This window comes from Dermacentor albipictus, unplaced genomic scaffold (genome assembly GCF_038994185.2).
Source record: "Dermacentor albipictus isolate Rhodes 1998 colony unplaced genomic scaffold, USDA_Dalb.pri_finalv2 scaffold_22, whole genome shotgun sequence".
Lineage (NCBI taxonomy): Eukaryota > Metazoa > Arthropoda > Arachnida > Ixodida > Ixodidae > Dermacentor > Dermacentor albipictus.
In genome coordinates this window covers 5,506,093-5,523,190 of record NW_027225576.1, presented here as the reverse complement: position 1 = coordinate 5,523,190, position 17,098 = coordinate 5,506,093, and the positions used below count along the sequence as shown (strand labels likewise).

Sequence of the window (17,098 nt, the reverse complement as noted above, 5' to 3'; positions counted from 1 at the left end):
TGGGATGTTGGAACCTCTAACAAGCTTCACCTAATAAAACCTCAATTAGGTGCTTGGCCATCAGCACCAAAATCACGGGCAGCCGATGTCCTCTTAACATGGTTGAGAATAGGACACACATACGGCACGCACTACTACTTGTTGACTGGCGATGAACCTCCCACCTGTGCTAAATGTAGCGAGAGGTTGACTGTCATCCATGTGCTGGGAAGTAGACGGTCAAAGGAAAAAGCTCTTTCTGCTAGCGTACACATAATCTGTCCCTCTCCATCCAGCAATGTTATTGGGTAATGAACCTTTATTGAACATAAAATCAATAATAGATTTTTTCAATGATGTCCGCTTGTTGCATGTTATCAGCCCTAAAAGTTCGTAAGGCGGCTTCTCCTGTGAAGTCGCTGTTGCGATATTAGCGTTTTGTATAGCGCACGCCTCCAGGGCCTTACTCCCAAAAGGCCCCGATGAGGCAATAGCTACTGACAACCACACATTTTAGTATACCATCTTTTCACAGCGTATATTTTATTTTTGACCAAGCTGTCACTGTACACCCTATATATCATTGGCATAATTTTACCTAAACATATATTTTACGCACTCCACAGAGAATGTTTTCAGGTCTATATACAGCCATTCACATATACACTCTGACATTGACCACAATCTCGACTACATTAAACCATTGTCCGACGCTCTTTGGCCTTCTCTGGCTCTTGCGCCATAAGACCCCATTAATCATCATCATCAGTGCTACATGCACGGCAGGGCTGGAGTGTGCACTGCTGCTCGCGTGCTCCAGTCTGGCCGTGCTGCGTAATGGGAACCGGCATTATCCTGGACAAGCTTGACTAAGATAGCCACATACAAATGGCTCATTTGGAAACTCTCTCAGTAGCTCAATGCGAAGCGATGTCTGCCAAGATGTCTAGCCAGGAGCAACCAAGAGTATGCGCGCACTGGCAAGTGTACATGGAATTTGTGAGACCCGACAGCTATGGTACCTGCAAGCAGCGTGGCCAAAATTTAATTCCTGCGCGGGCGACCAAGCATGAATAGATGATAGTCAGGTTCTTCAAGAAGTACCTGTGTACATACCTGACAACTTTTACGAATCCTGCTTGAAATATTATGGAAAACATGTTATTCGAAAAAAAAAATTGTGTGAAAATGTAGTAAAACTACACCCTGGTATCCGGCACCGCCCCGAGAGGGCAATACGTATGCATGGTGTCATCATGGGCAGGTTGTAGTGACTTCTGTCGTCTACTAGGGGGCTCACGAATCCGTATCCAAAGCTCGATAGTGCCGATAGCGCCTCAACAAACCCGTTGCCATGCTGTTGTCTTTGTTTACACGGCATTGTACTTCAGTCAGCTTCAGTCACTGCAGTGTTGGCCTCGCCTTTTATGTGACTAGCTGCCGTGTCGGATGCAGTGCAACTCCGGCCTGTAGTGGCTTCGCAGTGCAGTGGCAGGCTCGAAGCCTCGACAGTACTTCCAAGTGTATTTGAAATTGTACATGGCAGAATTTCCGTGCTTCATGCCGTCGAAGAAAGGGGAACGTTCAGATTCTGTACCATGTGGGCATGTGATGTGAACATCTTGCATGGCGGAAAGTCTGACGTCAAGGTCCACATCACTTCGAAAAAGCATCAGGGACACGTGCGAGCCGCGGAGAGCCAGCCAAGCCTAGTAAGTTCTGTACGCAGCGACAATGACCTCAGTGTGATTCATGCAGAATGCCTCTTCACACCGTTTTTAGTTGAGCACAACATCTCGCTGAGTGTCAGAGATCATGCCGGACCGTTCTTCTGGAAGATGTTCCCCAAGTGCAAAGACGTGAAACGCTATGTCTGTGGACGAACAAAGACGATGTCAATTGTTCGGAAAATGGCCACCAATGCAGAGACTCCTTTGCTGAATGCCCTAAAACAGCAAATATTTTCGATCGCTGTGGATGGCAGTAACAATAGGGATACGTAGCTTTACCCTATTGTTGTGACATATTTTGTTAAAGAAATGAGTAGAGTCGAAAGCTGCCTTCTTTGCCTCGGGACAATCCAAGGGGAAGCGACTGGTCACAAGATTGCAAATCTGGTTCTGGACGAGATGAAGTCTCGGAATTTGCCTGTTGGAAACCTGTTGGCTATGTGTTCAGACAATGCCTATGTCACGGTTGGCAAGAAAAACAGTGTTTCTACTGTATTGAGAGAGGCTCAACCAGGTTTGATAGGGGTTGGTCGCCTGTGCCATCTCATCAACTTGGCCACCCAGAAAGGAGCTTCACGTCTTCCTGTAAAGGTTGATGAGGCTTTGGTTGACATTTTTTTTTACCTAGAGAAAAGCTCGAAACGGACAGATCGACTTAAAGAGCACCAAAAAATGCATGACGCCAAGGTCAGAAAGATGTTAAAGCATTCATTCGCTGACATATTGGCTGTCTTTGGGAAAGTGTTTGAAGAGGCTGCTCAACCAGTGCAAACCACTACTTAGCTTTATTTTTATCTGAAACAAAGCAGTGCAACAAGCAGAGCTTGTTTTTGGAGTCGTACCAAATTCCGAAGATGAAAACCGACTGTGATAAAGTCTCGCTAAAGAGGAAAGGAGCTCATTCTGGACCTCAAGCAAAAAAACAAACTTCATACCAAGGATTCCGGGGAAGCCAGCCTTGGACCCGTGAGGCGTGCCCGTTTTATTTTTTGTCATCGGAGCTAAACAGGGCATGCTGTCTTTTTCTCTAAAATGTTATACCGAGCTGCATTGAGAGAGAGCAGTTCTTCTCTGCTGTGCATCTGTATTTAACGGCAGCATGTGATTACATTCGCCACAAATTCCCGCTAGAAAAGATTAATCTCTAGATGGCTAATGTTGCTCAAGTACAAGCTCAGGAAACTGCTTCATTCAACAGCGTGCATCATATTATTATGGCGTCCCCTGCTATCCTACCCCAGCAGAGTGGGGAATCAAAAGAAGCAATCAACGCACTTGAAGTCGAGTTTGCCAACTTGCAAGCATATCAGGTTCCAGCTGACATATTGAATGAGACAAGGTGCGATGTGCAGTGGTCGCAATTAGGAAGCGTTCGAAATGTCCAACGGATCGCTCAGGTTCCACAGAATTTCAATGGTTATGCTGGGTATTCTCTCCGTTCCCCACAGCAATGCTGAATGTGGGAGAATATTCAGCACTGTGAACAAAGCTTTGAGTGAACCTATACGGATAAGTTTCTGTAGCAGGCAAGGTTGGCAACAGTAAAATCATTGCAAAAATAAATTGTGCCCCAGTGGAGTTTTCGCTCACTACTCTCCAAGACACAGATTTCACTTGCGGTTGTGAAACGTAAGCTTGTTGCAAAAGGTAAATCCCTTAAAAAAAAAAAAAGTGCTGCCGCGATAGCTTTACAAATTTCCAAATCTTCAGGTTTGCAGGTATGATGTGTACAGTGATGATACTGGCCTTGGCCATTTCGGAGCAAGCAAAAATGCTTTTCGGAGCAGTAAAATGGGGCTTTCGGAGCAGGCAAAATTGCTTTTCGGAGCAGTAAAACGAGCATTAAAAGCGGGTGTCTGTTGAAACAATTGCAAAACATATGTGCAACTTTCACAGCAAGCAATAGGAAAGCAAGAAATGCTGAGTGGTGTTCTATCATAGCCAAAATATAACAAACGCCACTTATTTTAATTAATACCACCAGTTAGTCTAGCTTTAACTAAAGTTGTCAGACAAACAATATGTAAATATACAATTATTGCACTTTATTATAAAATGTCTTAAGGCAACAAGACTATCACAGCAGCTTGGGCAAATATTTGCACGTACTTGTACAGGAAAGATCACAGGAACAGATCCTCATGATTAAATATCACAGCAGTGGCCTTTCACAAAGGAAATAGAATACGCGCACATGGGTGAGGCAATGTGACTGATAAAGCTGTCATGAAACAAAGAAATGAATATATGCTCATGGGACTAGCACGACTTGTGAACAAACGTTTTACAGAAAGGAATACTCAAAATAGTGAGGCAACGTGACTAAAGAACAATCCTCTTACGAGACAAACCAAGGAATACAATTATCCTAGTGAGGCAACATTACTAGCAAGCAAACCTTGTTAATAAAGCAAGGAACCCAGTAATGAGGGGCAGCATGACTAGAGAACAACCTTTTTACAAAACATACCAGAGAATACTTACTTCAGTGAAACAGCAGGACTAGTTAACTGTGTGTATAGCAATGAGTGAAGCAGCTTGACTAGCGAAGTAACCTTTAACGAAAAAAAAAAATGCACAGAATACACTCACTTGAGTGAAACTGCATGACTAACTGTGCGGACCTAAACATACCACGGCGGGAACAATATTACCTCGACAGAGAACCCCATTGATGAAAACATATCTTCCAAGTTTAAGCAGACATTATGAATATACAGAAGCACAACAATAAATATGAATTCTGGTTATGTGCTCTAATAAACTGCCAACTAAAAAGTCCAATGAAGAAAATTCGCAAAAGTTTCAACATCAGTCAGGCTTGTGTCCACAAAACTACTGTGAAACCCCGGAAAAGTACTTCACATGCGTGCAGCCACTTTTCTCCTTTTACTATCGGCCATCTTTTGAAGGGACACTGCAAGTCTAGATTTGCCCTCAGCCAGAAGAGAATTGCTACTTTCAATGTCAGCAAAGTCCTTTGACTTGAGGCCACGGCTAATTAAAAGTTCAGCATTTGTTAGCATCTTCCTTGCGGTTTCTACTTCCTTTTGAAGGTCTGCTTGATCACCGCTGCTCGAGCCTGCCTCATCTGCCTTGCGTTGCCGCTTCGCTGACTGCTCTTCCTCAGAAGCAATGCGTTCAGAGTACAGTTTCTTTGCGTTTCGCACAACTCTAACAACCTCAGGCGTAATGCTGAAACGGCTGGGGTCACTATGGAAACGCTTGCCATAGGACACAACATGACGTATCCCATTGATGCTCTCTACCGTTAGCCGCGCCCTGTCATGAAGTCTACGATTCTCACTAAAACCCCTTTCGACATCTGCATTTCCATGGGGAATGCTCAGCAAAGCCTTTACCACTTTATTAAGTAGTGGATACTTGTGCGAGCCATCACTCTTTTTTAAGTCAAAGATGACCTGCCAATATTTATCAACCCTTGGAGCACTTTCGACTGTCTCCAGTTGAAAAACTGTATACTCATCCATCAGGGTTGAGATTTCGCTTGGCTGTATCACCTGAGGCAGCTTTGCAGCTAAGCACCTCATTTCAGCTTCTGATGACTCCTCCTCCCTGGCCTTAGGAGAAAGGCAACATAGGCTCCGCAGTGCCATGTTCCCAAAGGGCAGTCATGATAGCATATGTTCTGTGGCTTTTAAGTAGAAACTTTGGGCACCCAACCGAAAAGCCTTTTTCTGGGCTGGTTCCCACTGGGACATAGCTGCTTCTGTGTCTCCACCAACTTCCACAACAGCCTTCCACATTGCAGAACAATGAACATCCAAACGTGGCAAGTCCTTGCCGTTAACTGTACGGTAAGCTTCGGTTTTCATAAAGCGACCAAGCAGCTTCTGAACGAGAAACACCATCTCTTCATAGAGTCGATGCACCAGTGGTTCACTTCCCTGTAGGAATGATAGGAATGAAACAAAAATTTCAGAAACGTTCCTAATGAAGAGGAGCTTGGCATAGAAGGTCTTGTCAGAGAACACCTTCCTCAGTCGTTCACGCAACTGGCCTCCTGTGCGACATGATGTGTCTGACAACAGGACTTTCTTCACAGCAGGATACTGCTCTATCAAGCGATCAACAGCAGGCCCCAAAGTGAGCCACCTTGAGCTCACATGGCACAAAAATACAGTTTCAGGAAGACCAAGTGTCACTTGTTCCGCTCTGCACAGCTGAATTCTTAAAAAAGTAATAAACATCTATCACAACCCCTTCGATGTCCGACCCAAAGGCATTCAATCCTCGAGCAAACGAGTTATGCACTTTGTGCAGGCAGCACTCTCCGAAGTCGATGATATTCGGGTAAGCGTCTTGCATTTTCTTCAAGCTTTTCATTACATTTGGACCATCGGTAAAAAAGCAAATGAAGTTCTTCTGCGGAAGGTTTATCATTGCTTTCTGAATCTCGCCTGCCAAAATTTCTGCTGTTGCGGAACCCAGCCGGTACAACTGCAGGTGCTCCACTACTACCTGCTGCGCGTTGTCAGAGAAATATCTAACCACCACACAAGCTGCTGGCACCTTTGCTCTGGAATAGGGGTTTCATCTATGGCAATAGAATAAAACACGTCTGCCTTGTTGAGCTCGTCGACCACAAGCTTCTTGAAGTATGAACCCAGGCCGTCAGAAACAATGTAAGAGGTTTTGGACCTCTTTCAGGAAAATTTCTTGGCTATTTCTGAATCCGGGAACATTTTTGGATACAAGTCAGTTGCTGTGTCTGCCCACGAATACGGAATGCCCTTTAGTGTCATACCAAGGACAAAAAGTGTCTCTGCGTGTGTCACTTGGTCATTCAGTGGAATGTTTCGTTGGCTTGTTAAGTCCAGAGTTCACTGAGTAGTCTTCGGTCTTTGTAGGACACCTGAAGTGTCTCGGTGCTGATTGGCAGAGTCAATGTGGTGCTTTGTGGCGGCATGCCGCCTTATAGCCGTTACGCCGTGCTGCCTACAGTTAATGCTGCTGTCGCACAAAACACAAAAGCCAGTTGCTTCGTTTGCTTGATGGCACCTCAGTGATATTTTGTCACCATTTTGGTCAGTCTCGAGAAGAATGTCCTGATTGAACTTGGTGGAGCAGCCTGCACAAAAAAAAAATAGCAATTTCTCATTTCTACTAAATAATGCAATTTACGCTATGCTAAAAGAAAATAAGGTTAAATTGCTCATTACCGACATTTTAGCATTACAGGATATACCAGAAATAAAACTAATTCTTTCACATGCGCAAATGTTTATCAAGATCGCTTCATCTCTTAGTTTAGCACTTCAACCTTTGTCCTGTATTAGAACAGAGCCTACAAGTCCAAATTCAACCTGGCAGAAAAACAACGGAGGCCCGCCGAGACGCTAGACAAGGCACGATGTTTTATTGAGTGCCCTTTCGATTCCCTTTCTGTTCAACTCTTTCTGCCCCCGTGAACAGCTTGCATTATCATTGCTGCGAGCGGCCACGATACGTTAGCTGTCATGCAAGTTCGGGCATAGCAAGCATGCCAGTTCCATAGTCCTGACTGAAATAGATCACGCAAACAGCTAAAATTATAAGTTCTAAAGCATAACGCAGGCATGTTTCAGTCAAATAAAAAGGTAGAAAGCGCTCAACTCCGTGCACAAGACATTACAGCAAGCTAACGTGGCATCTTCAGTAGCTGTAGGTATGCGAGCAACGACGCGACGAGCATATGTGATCGCAGCGCGGCTGAAACCACCCAGGGCGACGTCGCCGAGAGAAAACAGCGACTAGAGTTTCACTAAGTTAAGCAACGTTTTTTCTTTATGCCTTAATATGTAGCTAGAAGAACGGCGCGAAATTAAAACGCTAAAGATACGACATTTTTTTTTACTGGCCTAGGCGACTGGTCGCTTGATTGAACCTTCCCTCCGTCCGTGAAATATTGAACCTGAGGAGCTTTCGGCAGACAAGCCGCTTTTTTTTTTAACGAGCGCGCGCCTCCCCACACGCGACCCAAACTCATCGCTAGTCCCCGTCGCGCAGCCGTCATCACGCCTGAAGTCGCGCCAACGTGGTTCAGCCGAGGCAGAAGAAGCGCGTGCGGTGAACGCCAATCGCTCCTGAACAGCAGACCGCCATGTTTGCCGCTTTGTTGCCTACGCTGTTGGCACATATTTTTTGACATATAGAACAGCAGCAGACAACGTGCTGGCTATGCCTCTACAAACTTAAGCAATACAAAATGCATGATAGATGCACCAACCTTTCAGCTTTGCAAGCGCCATAGCGAAGTCGACGGCCGACGGTGAGGGCTAGCACATCCAACTCAGGGCGACCGCATGCCGCAAAGACCACCGCAGCAGCCGAACAGACAGCAGCAGTTGACAGCAGCACCATCTATGGCAGCACGACCAGGACAGCAGCAACACCATCAGGCTTGGCTTGGCTCGGATTGCCGCGCGCGCCGCGAGTACGGATGGATGGATGGATGGCGGCTATACCCTTTGTAACGGGCGGCGGCTGGCGCCACCTAGCCTTTTGCTCCCCCCACACTCTACACTCTTAGAAAATTTACACCCTTTGGGGCGTATCTTGTCCCACAACAATAATTGTCATCTGCCTTGCCCGCGTTTCCTTTCTTTATCGCTGCGAGCCCGGCACTTTCCAGTCACGAACGGCATGCGCGTTATCAGTGTGACGCAGCATTCTCGACAGGAAAGTAGCGAGCGCCGAGGTTTCAGGAAAGGAAACGCAAGCAAGCCAGATGACGATTATTGTTGTGGGACAAATATACACCCCAAAGGGTGCAACCGTTTTAAGAGTGTAAGAACAGTTTACACCCTTTGGCTTGCTCCTTCTGCCACACAAAAATAATCGTCATCTGCATGCCTTGATGCGTTTCCTTTCTTTATCGCTGCAAGCCCGGAACTTTCCAGTGACGAACGGCACGCGCGTTATCAGAAGAGGCACTCCAAAGGGTGTAAACTGTTCTATTTATTTATTTATTTATTCAATTCCTCAAAGGTCTCTGTTGAGACATTACATGAGGGAGTGGGGAGTTAGTGACAAAGAGATACTACAAATTACAAAGGGATATATTTCCGATGAGTCGCTTGAATGCAAGTGGGTCGATGATAGTGGCAACTTCGGCGGGCAGGCCATTCCAGTCTCGTGCTGTGCGCAGAAAAAATGATTGCTCAAAAGTAACGGTATGGGCTTGTGGGGGATATACTGTATTAGAGTGACTGGTGCGGCCAATGCGATGTGCTCTTTTTATGTACGGGTTGTCAAGAGGCAAGGAATGAAAGAATTTATGAAAAAGATTAAGACGGGCTATTCTACGGCGTGAGGCTAGAGAGGGTAGGTTTATTTGGGCTTTTAGTGCCGAGATGCTTGTATGGTATGAATAAGTTGACAGGATAAATCGTGTCGCGCGGTTCTGAACCGACTCGAGGGCATTAATAAGGTTATTGTGGTGGGGGTCAAAAATAGCTTCGGCATACTCAAGCTTAGGCCGCACAAAGGTTAGAAAAGCAAGCTGTTTAATAGAGGGAGGAGCGAGGAAGAGGTTACGGCGCAGATAACCTAGAGTACGATTAGCAGAGTTTATTATGTGGTTAACATGACAGGTCCAAGTTAAGTCATGCGAGATGTACACACCAAGATATTTGAATGAATTCGTTGTTGCAATCTGCGTGTTATTGATGCTATAATTAGGGATAACGTAGTTACGACGACGATGAATAGACATTAACACGGTTTTAGCTACATTTAATGACATGAGCCAAGTGGTACACCAGTTTTGTATGCGCGATAGGTCATTTTGTAACGCCAAATGGTCGCTGGGGTTAGTAACTGCTCGGTAAACCACACAATCATCAGCGAAGAGTCGGATATAAGAAATGTTACAAGGTAGGTCATTGATGTATATTAAGAAAAGGAGGGGACCAAGTACGGTACCTTGAGGTACGCCTGAAAGCACGGGTGTTAAGGTTGAAGAGTGTGAGTTAGCGTATACGAATTGTTCACGGTTAGTTAAAAATGCTGATAACGCGCGTGCAGTTCGTTACTGGAAAGTTCCGGGCTCGCAGCGATAAAGAAAGGAAACGCATCAAGGCAGATGACGATTATTTTTGTGTGGCAGAAGGGGCAAGCCTAAGAACAGTTTACACCCTTTGGCTTGCCCCTTCTGCCACACAAAAATAATCGTCATCTGCCTTGATGCGTTTCCTTTCTTTATCGCTGCGAGCCCGGAATTTTCCAGTAACGAACGGCACGCGCGTTATCAGCATAGAACACTTTACACCCTTTGGAGTGCCTCTTCTGATAACGCGCGTGCCGTTCGTCACTGGAAAGTTCCGGGCTTGCAGCGATAAAGAAAGGAAACGCATCAAGGCAGATGACGATTATTTTTGTGTGGCAGAAGGGGCAAGCCAAAGGGTGTAAACTGTTCTTAGAGTGCCCTCCTATTTTATTATTATTCTTTTTTTCCCTTTCTTTATATCCTCTTTTCCTTAACCTAGTTTTCACTCCCATCCTCCCCCCAAAATAACTATCTAAAACAGTAGAGGCAACATTATCTCCCCGATTTGTGGTTTTATCTATCCCTTGACTTCCTCCACACTCTTAAAACTGTTGCACCCTTTGGGGTGTATATTTGTCCCACAACAATAATCGTCATCTGCCTTGCTTGCGTTTCCTTTCCTAAAAGCTCGGCGCTCGCTACTTTCCTGTCGAGAATGCTGTGTCGCACTGATAACGCGCATGTCATTCGTGACTGGGAAGTACCGGGCTCGCAGCGTTAAAGAAAGGAAACGTGGGCAACACGGATGACGATTATATTTGTGGGACAAGATAAGCCCCAAAGGGTGTAAAATTTTCTAAGAGTGCACCAATCCTCAAGCCTCCCCTTCGTTACTGCCACTCTTTTCTAGTCTATGTGCCCTCGTTCCCCGGGAAAACCTAATGCCCCTTCCATATCTGCCACTGTTCCCACTGCCAGGGTCGGGCGAAGGTCTGTGCATCTCAGCACTATATGCTCAGTGGTCTCCATTTCGGCTCCGCAAGCTGCGCACCGAAGGTCCACGTCTTCAAATTTAGCCCTGTATGTTTTCGTTCTCAAAACCCCCGTCCTAGCTTCGAATAATAGTGAGCTGCCCCGCGAGTTATCAAATAAGAGCTCTCTCTTAATCTTCTGTTTTTGTGACCTATACATTGATAGCGCTGGCTTTCCGAGCATTCTTTCTTCCAACATTTTTCTTTGTCTCCTTCACCTCCTTTCCCACACTAGAACCACGTTGGACCCCCTCCCTCGGCTGTAGGTATCTATTCCTCAGCTTCCTCGTTCCGAGTGTCCACTTTGTGTTCAAACTTTTCATGTACAGTACACTTTTCCTGCCCACCTTTTTTCCTCCAGTGTTGGGAGTCTCTGTTCAAATTTTAGTTTACTTATTGCCTCTCTACCTTCGAATGACGTCCATCCCATGTCCCCCTGCACTCCCTCATTTGGGGTGTTCCCGTGTGCTCCTAAGGCCAACCTGCCTACACTTCTGTCTCGTTTCCATGCATGCCTGAACTTCCGATTTCATGCACAGTACTGAATGTACATTCAGTACTGTATGTACATTTCTGTACTGTATGTACAGTACTGTATGTACAAATGTACACTACCGTATGTACATTTCATGCACATACGGTAGCTCAAGCGATGCCGCTGTCGATGGTGACATAAGCGGCACTCGATTGATTAGTTTCGTTTCTGGACTGGAGCACACCCTTCGGCGCAGGGTGGGCGCAGATTTACCATATTTTGCGGAAATGTAGCAGTGTTCACGTTTCGGTGCAGTTCGGCGCAATTGGCGCAGCGGTATCATCACTGTGTGTATCATATGTAAATAAATAGCCTGTTTCTTAAACTGTCCATAAATGTGCACATTAATGGTCGGAAGAAGTGCACTCATCCTAGCACCCTTCTTCATTGATGTTACCTATTGGCAAGTAGCAGCCATCTATGGAAACCTTGCACATAACAACATACACAAGGCACCGGGATCTTCAAAACGGATGAGGAGAAGACCTTGTTGAAAAGTGTATGAGAAAAAGGTGATTTTGCGCTCTGCTTGTGTGCTCCACACGCCCCGCACAACTGCAAAATTTGGCTGAGATGTTCACAGCAGCATATGCTGTGCGTGGACTGTGTTTTTTCATTAAGACCAAGGGGTGGTTTCGGACTCCTTTATAGTGGATGCTGAAGCTGGGCTTCAGTGGGCAGCACACCCGACTTTCTGTTAAAGGGCTCCACACCAGGTCTGGCCATTTTGAGCTGAGAAGCGCAGAGCATACAATGCGTGCTAACGATTGTGTTTGCAAAGAATTCAATTGCCACGTGCTGCTGAAAGGTCTGAAATTTCAGTCTGAGCGCCGTTTCCCTTTCCCTCGTGGCGACCGCGCTCCAAGTCAGATAGTGACATATATGACTTCCAGAATTATTCAACATCTGTTATCTGTGCTTGAAGTGACGAGTTGAACTTTAGAGAAATAATAAAACACTCAGAATGTCTGCGTGTTTTTTTGTTTTACTTTGCACCCAAGCAAGAGATATACTTCTGCTTCGTCTGCTTGTTCCCACGGTAGTGCAGTCACATGTGCAGGTACCGAAACTATACCATATATTACTGCGTTCCAGAGCGTGATCATGCTCTCCAATCCGCTTGTTCTGCCTCAGTATTCATGTAGCACTGAATTATACTGCCAGTCACGTGCCCTTGTGCACAGCGCATGACGTCGTCAGAGAAAGCGCGCAGCACCGGGGGAAAAAAAAAGAAAAAAAAAACGAAGGCAAGGCCCGTGATGTATGCGCCATGCGATCCTCGACGTCGTGTATGGGAGAACGCAGGGATGGAATTTCGCTTGTGGAGACTAGACGGGGCGAGTAAAGAGAGCACCTCACTATGCAGTGGAGCTTGCCTCCTGAAATCATGGGTTAGCGGCACTGAAATATTTATATCTGGGCTATTAATGAGCTGATTTGAAAATTTTTTTCGGCAGAACGCTTCATAGAGGACACGAAACAACTTCCAGTCTGTAACCAAAATTTCCTATGGGGCCTGGTGAGGGGCCCTTTAAGGTCATATGCAGCATCAAGACCAATCAAGAAAAGGCCCTGCTCTCTGATTTTGTAGTTTTTTAAGTTTGCGGGGCCACTAGTGCATATTGGCTTTGAAACTTCAGCACCTGTGCAGTATGTAATCAGGGCCTTCTTTGTCCACTTGCAGGCATATGTTAAGGACCCCTATGCACTGGACCTACTGGACAAGTTGCTGCACCTGGACCCAGGCAAGCGGTGCGACAGTGACAGTGCACTCAACCATGACTTCTTCTGGACGGACCCAATGCCATGCGATCTGGCCAAGATGCTGTCACAGCACACGCAGTCCATGTTTGAGTATCTTGCACCCCCACGGCGTCGGGTAATGCAGCAGCAGCCACCACAGGGGCCACATCACCCACCCAAGGTGCCTTCCGCTTCCGACGGGCAGTACCACGACCGTGTCTTCTGACCCGAGCCCAGCTGCTGTGCCTAGCCCTCCACTCCATCTTTCCATCTGGTGTGCTTCTCCAGACTTGTGTCTGCAAATTTCTTGCATGGCCCGTGTGTGTCACCAAAATAGAGGTCTCTGGAAGCAGTATCATTTTCCAAAGAGCTCTCTCGGCCAGCTGTAGAACTCTGGATGCACTGTCATCGTATATGTGCAGTGGTCAGTGTTGCCCCTAGCAGAGAGCCATCAGTGCCTGTGCAGCTGCAGAATTGGGACACCCTCCCTTGTCGAGCAGCTGTGACACGTCATGACCACAGCTAGCTGCACATGGCCACATTTTGTGAGGAAGCTTGTTTACTCTCGCTACATGTGCAGAACAATGTGTGTGCATCTGACTGGCATCGTAGTGGGCACCATTATTGTATTGTGGCAGAGTATGAAGCACAATTACATCTTTATTCCAAGACAGCCAGCTGCCATTTAAGCAGGGTACCATTGCTGCGCTCGCGCACATCTGTAATCGTGCACTCTCCGGAAGCATAGATGACAGCAGTCAGACATATCTTTGGCTGCACACGTACACCTGTGAGCCAGCGCATCGATACCTAGCTGTTTTGTGATGACTTCTTTTCAAAGTTGCACTAGGCAGCAGTGCAAGGACCAGTTTTAGTGCCTGCAAAGATCTCTTTGCTATTCTTTTTGTGAATGTGAGTGTTGTTTTTGCCATCACTTTTTTTTTTTTTTTAGACCAGTGCGCTTGGCATGGATTTTCTAGAGGTGATTGAGGCCGATTCAGGTTATACTATAGAGATTGTGTCAGTTTCATCTTGTTTTGCTGTCTAGGTGGTCCTCTCATTTCTCATTGCATAGTGCAGGCAGCCTACAGCAGTATTTCATTGCCACATTGGGCAGGCGGTTGTTTTGTTAGCACGTATGATGCAATCAGTTGTGTGTGATCATGCGCATCATAAATATGTGGTGTGTTATAATGCAATACGCTGCTGCTCTCCATTCCATTGCAGCTCAAGGACTGCCTGAACTGTCAAGTGCATGCAAAATATGAAATGGAGCAGTACCAACTCTACCGTCGTTGCTGCAAAAATTTTTCTTTTTTTACGTCAGTGTTCTCATCTGTGCATACCTCTGTTGAGCAAACTTTTGTAATATACCAAAGTGAAGTTGTGGGAGTGAAAAAGTGATTACTTTTTCCCTTTAGAGCCTCTTTAGAGACATGCAACCATGCTTAGAAATTTTTGCTGTGTGAATGTGGAGGTACATTGTCTTGTCTTAGTCTTGTGCGCCTGTGATCTGCTAACTGAGGAGTCTGTACTGCATTTAGCTGCGAAGCAGTTTTCTGTGTAGTGAATGGTTATTCTTACATGCTTCATTCATCATGCTTTCTTTTGATGAGAATTATGTGAAGCAAACTGTTATTAAAAAAAAATTCATTGGTTTCTCTTTTTTTTTTTGCCTCTAAGCTGGACACTGCGTGCAGCGTTATCAGCAAAAATATTAGCACCTGTATACTAGCTGTCTCTACTTCTAAATGTGACCAAGAATTTAAAAAATAAGACTTAAGGAAATGGCGATTACCATTTGTTGATGGACATTGTTCATGCCTTCATTCTTATTTTTAAATTGTATCACATTTCATTACCTCACTTTTAATTAGTTTACCTAATTGACAAGGCATCAATGCAAAAGCAGTGGAGGATGGTGTGAAATTATAGATAACAGCGTTCAGAGGAGCTCTAGGTCTTGTGGCGTAGTTTTTTCTGCAACAAAGAAAGCCTGCAAAACTTTTAATATATCACGTGACAATGTCCAGCACGCTTCCAGCTTATCACTCTGGGAACGAGCAGCTGCTCTCTTTCTCTGGCACGTCAGCAGCTTTTGGTGTGTATCTTCAGTCCTTATCAAACACAAGGCCCTGGCTTTAGATGTGCACAAGATGTTGAGCATACCAGATGGAGAGGTTTAAATTTACGTGTCTTTGCCGGTTGGCGCGTGGTCTTTATAAACTTCAGCTGTCTTTCGTTTTTAGTTCGAAAAAGAGGACTGCACAATATTTAGGTTGCTATCAATGTGGTTGTTGACATACAACTTTTGCAGTGATGCCTTATCAATTAGGTTAATTGAATATTTGCTACAGAAACCTAATAATTTTAACTAATTCAAAATAACACTTGACTAGCCTAAACAATGCTCATCAGCTTAGTGATTGCCATTTGCGTAAAGTCCTCTTTTGCTCTTGTCATTTATTTGGGACAACCGTTGTGTCTCAGAATGGCAAAGTTGCTTTGTCTCATGTCCTTGGCCATGCCTGCTTGGAATAGCAACATTCATCAGTCCTTTTTTGATTGATTGATATGGTTCAATTCCAAAAGGAATTCCAAAGGAACACGAGGGCTGTAGGAGATGCCATAGCACAAAATTAATTTTGACCACATGGGGTTCTTCAGTGAGCACCCAGTGTTTGGTAATTGAGCACTTCTGCATTCGAGTGGGACAGCCTCGACAAACAATTCAAGCTACTACCTCACGCTCAGCAGCACACCATAGGCACTGCAGCATGTACCAATTGCTTTTATCCTGCCCTCAGTTTCACCTTTGCTACCACAGTGCAGCAAGTTTACAAGATAAGCCCTGATAGAAACATTAAATAACCAGTGGATAGTTGTTACATGCAAACCTTACATTGCACCACTGCAGTGAATTCATGACGCACAGACTGAATGGAATTATGTAAACATCGAGCTGCTAGCATCACTGCATGCTGCAATAGAAAAAATGTACTCGCATGGCATGTGCATCTGCGGAGTACCTGTTGAGCTGAGTAGTCTAGCCTTTTTCTTTTTTTTTGAGAGGGAGCTATGTGGCTCCTGACCTGATGCGTATGAGCATACAGCACAAAGCTCACAGTATGTAGGACGGTTCAGAAAATTGTTTAAAATTCCCTATGTAAATAGGGAAGACAAGTGACTTCTTAAGGATTATTTCTTTACTGACAGTCTCATGACTAATTCTAATGCAAGATTTGAAAAATATGTCCAAATAGAGCATAACCACTTCAAGGCTTGCAAAAAGCTGGCACTGTTAAGCGATTACAACAGGTGCAAAGCATGTGCAATGGGCCTGCTGGTGCCATGATGACAGTAGTCCTTGCTGCTTTCCCGCTACAGTGAAATGTCCTTATAACAAAGTGCTCAGCACCTTCAATCATCATCCTATTTTATGTCCACTGCAGGACGAGGGCCTCTCCCTGTGATCTCCAATTATCCCTGTCCTGCGCCAACCGATTCCAACTAGCACCCGTGAATTTCCCAATTTCGTCACACCACCTAGTCTTCTGCCATCCTCTACTGCGCTTCCCTTCACATGGTACCCATTCTGTACCCCTAATGGTCCAACGGTTATCTAGTCTGTGCATTACATGACCTGCCGAGCTCCATTTTTTTCTCTGAATGTCAATTATAATCCAAACCGCTCTTTGTTTTTTAATGCCTAGCAATCTTCATTCCATCGCTCTTTGCGGGGTCCTTAAGTTGTTCTCAAGCTGCTTTGTCAGTCTCCAAGTGTCTGCCTCATATGTCAATACCAGTAAAATGCACTGATTGTACACCTTCCTTTTCAAAGATAATGGTAAGCTTTTAGTCAGGAGCTCACAATTTCTGCTGTGTGCGATCCAACCCATTTTTATTCTGTGAATTTCCTTATCATGGTCAAAGTTCCCTGTGATTAGTTGACCTAGGTAAACATACTCCTTCACAGTAGAGGCTGACTTGTGATCGTGAACTCTTGTTCCCTTGCCCGGCTATTCATCATTGTCTTCTGCATATTAATCTTCAACCTGACTCTTACACACTCTTTGTTAAGGTCCTCAAT

At 45.2% G+C, this 17,098-nt stretch overlaps 1 protein-coding gene across 1 annotated transcript in view; it reads left to right on the top strand.

Annotated features, from left to right (window-relative positions):
* The window catches only part of Cdk9 (Cyclin-dependent kinase 9), an 82,858-nt gene extending 68,651 nt beyond the window's left edge, over nucleotides 1-14,207 (top strand). Inside the window, exon 6 of the mRNA XM_070529438.1 lies at nucleotides 12,950-14,207. Coding sequence (XP_070385539.1) covers nucleotides 12,950-13,234 — 285 coding nt within the window. The 3' untranslated portion in view covers nucleotides 13,235-14,207. The remainder of the gene's footprint in view (nucleotides 1-12,949) is intronic.
* The last annotated feature ends 2,891 nt before the right edge of the window (nucleotides 14,208-17,098 follow it).